This window comes from Cibotium barometz, chromosome 52 (assembly GCF_041138505.1).
Source record: "Cibotium barometz isolate CiBa-2024 chromosome 52, ASM4113850v1, whole genome shotgun sequence".
Classification (NCBI taxonomy): Eukaryota; Viridiplantae; Streptophyta; class Polypodiopsida; order Cyatheales; family Cibotiaceae; genus Cibotium; species Cibotium barometz.
In genome coordinates, this window is record NC_141097.1 from 31,589,774 (window position 1) to 31,594,289 (window position 4,516).

Genomic DNA, 4,516 nt, shown 5'->3' on the forward strand with positions numbered 1-4,516 from the left:
AATGATAAATATTAAATATCTTAAAGAAGATTAAACATTTAGATGCTCTCACAAAAAAAGATATTTTTTATAGACAACTCATAAAGATAAGTATAACACATGTTATGAAAGGAAAACCAAGACTCGTACATTCTCTAAATTTTAATCGAAAGCACAGTTGTTCACTTCTAATGAAATTAAAAATATCAACAAAGTTTCCACTTGATGCTCTTTATAAATAACTCGAAAAGATAGCATAACACATCTTATAAATAACTCGAAAAGATAAGCATAACACATCTTTACAAATTACTTAAATGAAATAAATAATAATAACAAAGTTTCAAGTTGGTGCTCCTTATAAATAACTCAAAAAGATAAGCATAACACATTTTATGAAAGAATATCAATACTTAAACCAAGACTCATACATTCTCTTTATAAAGCTATAATTCACTTCTAATGAAATAAAAAATTACAATAAAGTTTTCAGTTGATGCTCTCTAAATAACTCGAAAAGATAAGCGTAACACATATTATGAAAGAATATCAGTTCTTAAAGCAAGACTTGTCCATTCTCTAAATTTAAATAGAAAGAAAAGTTGTTCACTTCGAATGAAATAGAACATAACAATAAAGTTTCGAGTTTTACACTAAAAAAACCATATCTCTAATCCCTATAGTAATCTATCCACATTGTCTACACTCAAATCATGTGAATCCTTTCTATTCATTCTTATCTACTCTCTAAAATCCAAGACACAAGGTTATCCCTCATGTCCAAAAGAGTTTGAGTCCTTGCCTCTTTTGAGTCCCTGTCTCTTTTAAACTAATCTTAAAACTACTTTCTTCACTTATAATATTAGACTATGTGGCTTTCAAAACCACTGACATATCACGAATCACCCTGCCATACAAACCTAACTGAAATAATCATGGATGGCCCCAGGCATATGCCATATACCGCACGTATTAATATTTATAGTGGTGTCACCCACGATATTACTACTCCAGTCTGAGGTGGAACTCTTTCTCTTTGGTTGCCCCAATTCTGGGAAGGAGTTCTGAGGTTACAAGAGGAACCTAGGCATCCCCAAATTACTCAAGAGGGGAAAATAATATTCTTAAAGAGGACTTAAAATATATTCTCATGACACTCTCTCTCTCTCTCTCTCTCTCTCACACACACACACACACACACACATCTCTCTTTCTCTTTTTCTTTTCTCTCTCCTTTCTCCTCTAGCTCTCTCTCTCTCTCTCTTTCTTCTCTTTTCTCACTCTCATCTCCTCTTATCTCTCTCTTCTCTCCTCTCTTTTATCTCATCTTATATTGTTGGTCTTCTCTTTGCCCTCTTTGCCCTCTCTTCTCTTTGCCCTCTTTGCCCTCTCTCTATTCTTTTCACTCATCGCTCTTCTTTCTCTGTTGTGTTTACTCTTCTCTCACTCTTGTCACTCTTCTCCCTTCTCCCTTCTCTTCTCTCTCTCTCTTCACTCACTCCTCTTCCCTCTATCTCTCTTGTCCCTCTTGCCCTTCCCTCTATCTCTCTTGTCCCTCTTGCCCTTCTCTCTTCTCTCTTCTCTCTTCTCTCTTCTCTCTTCTCTCTCTCTCTCCTCTCATTCCTCATTCCTCTTCCCTCTGTCTCTCTTCTCTACTCTCTTATGTCCTCTCTTTCTCTTTCTCCTATCTCTCTTGTGTCATGTCTCTCCTCTCTCTTCACTCTCTTCTCTTCTATGTTTTCTCTCTCTCTTTCTCTCTTCTCTCAAGAGTCTCCTCTCTCCTCTCTTCTTGCTCTTATCTCTCTTCTCGCTCTCCTCTTCTCCCTTCTCTTCTCTTCTCTCTCTTCCCCCCCCCCCTCTCTCTCTCTCTCTCTCTCTCTCTCTCTCTCTCTCTCTCTCTCTCTCTCTCTCTCTTCTCTTTGAGTTTCTTGGGAAGGTTTGTGTATTTGATGGGGTTGTTTTCTTAGGGAAGAGTTGGTTTGAGCACGAGATTGCACATTATTTTTGTAAGGGAAGCAACTAATTTAATTTAACCACTTTGAATGGTCCTAGCATTGTTGTTGACAACTAATCGTGCTTTGTTTATGAGTACTCTTGAGGTCTTCTTTCATTAGACCTCTGGTTTTGGGGCTTGCGCCTCAAGCTCTTTAGCTAGTTATTGTCCTTTCTCTCTCTCTTCTATCTTCTCTATTCTCTCTCTCACTCCTCTCTTCTTTCTCTCTCTGCTCTCTCTTCTCTCTCGCTCTCTCTTCTCTCTCTTTCTCTCTTTGTCTCTCACTCTCTCTCTACTCTTTTCTTTCTCTCTATTCGCTCTTCTCTCTCTCTATTCTCTCTTCTGTCTTTCTCTACTCGGTTTCATCTCCTCTCTCCTCGCTCTCTTCCATCTCTTCTCTCTTCTATTGTCTTCTCTTTTCTCTCTCTCTCTCTCTCTCTCTCTCTCTCTCTCTCTCTCTCTCTCTCTCTCTCTCTTGGCGGCGCGCGGGTTGGGACCAAAAAGGTATTGCAAGAAAAGGAGCTACTTGTTGTTGCAAGTGGGGAGTTGAGGAGTTGCCACATGGATAAGGCAGAAGCTCCCAGATGGTGGGTGTTTTGGTTCAACCCTTGGCCATAAATATTAGGTCATAAGACTTCATTTTTTGTTAATATAGGAAGGTCATGGGTAAACAGTTACATATAAACGATATGAACACCTACTTTTTCACAAAGCTTTGTTGTTCTTGCGTAAAAGCAGAGAAATGTGGTTAAGATTGTGTCACCATTCAAAATTGAGATATCATGTTCAAAATTAAGGTTTTTTGGGTTGAAGGATGTAAACTTAAATATATTTTCTTACGTGAAGGGTAAAATGTCTGAAGAGCTAGGGCTCTTGGATAACCTGCATTAATCTTATCAATCTTTCCCCTTCAACGGGGCGTTAAGTTGTGCTTTGGGAATTAAAAAAGTTCCACGAGAAGGGGGCGTTGACTACTAATTGGCCATGCATGATGCCGCTATTATCAAGACTCAAGAGTGATGGGATGCACTTTTTAGATCATGCGCTGGGATGTGAGCACGACCGTAGTAGTAGCCGAACTTTGGGGCGTTGACGAAGAGGTGAGACTGTAGTGCCGAGGCCAGGTCATTGCCAGCTTGAGCATCGGGCGTGGTTTATTTACAAATAGGCTACTAGCACCTTCCGCTTTATCACCCATTGAGCCTTACGTTTCCCACCTTCTGTCATTTCCCCGCTCCTTCATCAAGCTAGGTACTCTTGGGTGATCACCGCTGTATTGAGAATTAGCTACGAGCAATTAATATGGCCAGCCGCTGGCTCCTCGCGTCATGTCTGCTCCTGGCGCTGCTCAGCTTCAATGCCACGCCGGCGTCTTGCCACAAGAAGAAGATCAATGATGACGGCCCGTCCCGCTACAAATTCTACCTCCACAACACCGTGTACAACCCGGCCGTGAATAACACCTACTTCACCTCGGTGTACAGTTCGCCCCCTCCGGGCAACTTCTCCAACCCCTTCAACTTCGGCGTGCTGGCCACCTTCGAGGCCCCCCTCACGCTGGGCGCCTCCAACACCTCGGCGTCGGCCGGGGTGGCGCAGGGCTTCTACGTGCTGGACAGCCAGAAAGGCTACGTGCTCTTCCACACCTTCACGGCCACCATCGACGACGGCACCTACAAGGGCACCCTCACCATCATGGGACAGATCGTGGAGGTCCAGAAAGTGCGCATCCTCACTGTCGTTGGCGGCACCGGCGACTTCCTCCTCGCACGCGGCTTGGTCAAAAATCGCCTCGTCGAGCTCGTGCGGGTCCCCCCTGCCCGTTGGGTCCTCTCCTTCGATCTCCACCTCTACTACTAGACCACTTGTTTCCATGCATTCGCCTTACCGGCTTCTTTAATAAAAGTCCCAAAATTTTGATTGTTCTTATGATCCCAAGGGCCACAAGTAAAAGAAATACATTTACATACCAGCGACTCCAGCTTTTGCAAATTAGAGCATGAAATACAACACTAAACTTACAAAATTTACATCCAATTTGGAAAAAGAACGCTCACTAGGCGGGTTGATTTATGAAGAAGAGAAGAGTACGTAAACAAGGAAGCCAAAATGTAGGCGTGCATGTGTTGAAGACTCGTTAAACTTGTATAAAAACAGGGCATCCTATATAGATCCGTTATTTAATTTACAACCTCGTAAGGAGCCTCGAAACAGTTCAATACTTTGGTTCTAGTGTCGAACGAACATCTTTGATTAGTTCAATCATTAATCCAAGCATACACTAGCTGATATTTCATAATCTATGCAAGAGAACAAAATGCAAGTCTTCCATACCTTGGCTACAAAAGTGTGGAGAAGGACCCAATTAGGGTATGGGCGTAATTATCAACAGCACACAGGTACCACACAGATAGGCAGTAAGCCTCACAAGGCGACGGATGTATACTCGTCAGGCTGGTAGTCCAAGAAGGGTTTGGTGGAGTAGAAACACGCACATCAGCATGCAAGCAAGAAGGCAATTGAGTGCTTATGATGGAAACGAGC

The 4,516-nt window shown here is 42.3% G+C and overlaps 1 protein-coding gene across 1 annotated transcript; it reads left to right on the forward strand.

Annotated features, from left to right (window-relative positions):
* The first annotated feature begins 3,130 nt into the window (after positions 1-3,130).
* LOC147609052 (dirigent protein 6-like) lies at positions 3,131-3,904 on the forward strand. Its single transcript, XM_086788368.1, has one exon. It carries the CDS (start codon positions 3,275-3,277, stop codon positions 3,830-3,832), a length of 558 nt encoding a protein of 185 aa, XP_086644494.1. The 5' UTR covers positions 3,131-3,274; the 3' UTR covers positions 3,833-3,904.
* The last annotated feature ends 612 nt before the right edge of the window (positions 3,905-4,516 follow it).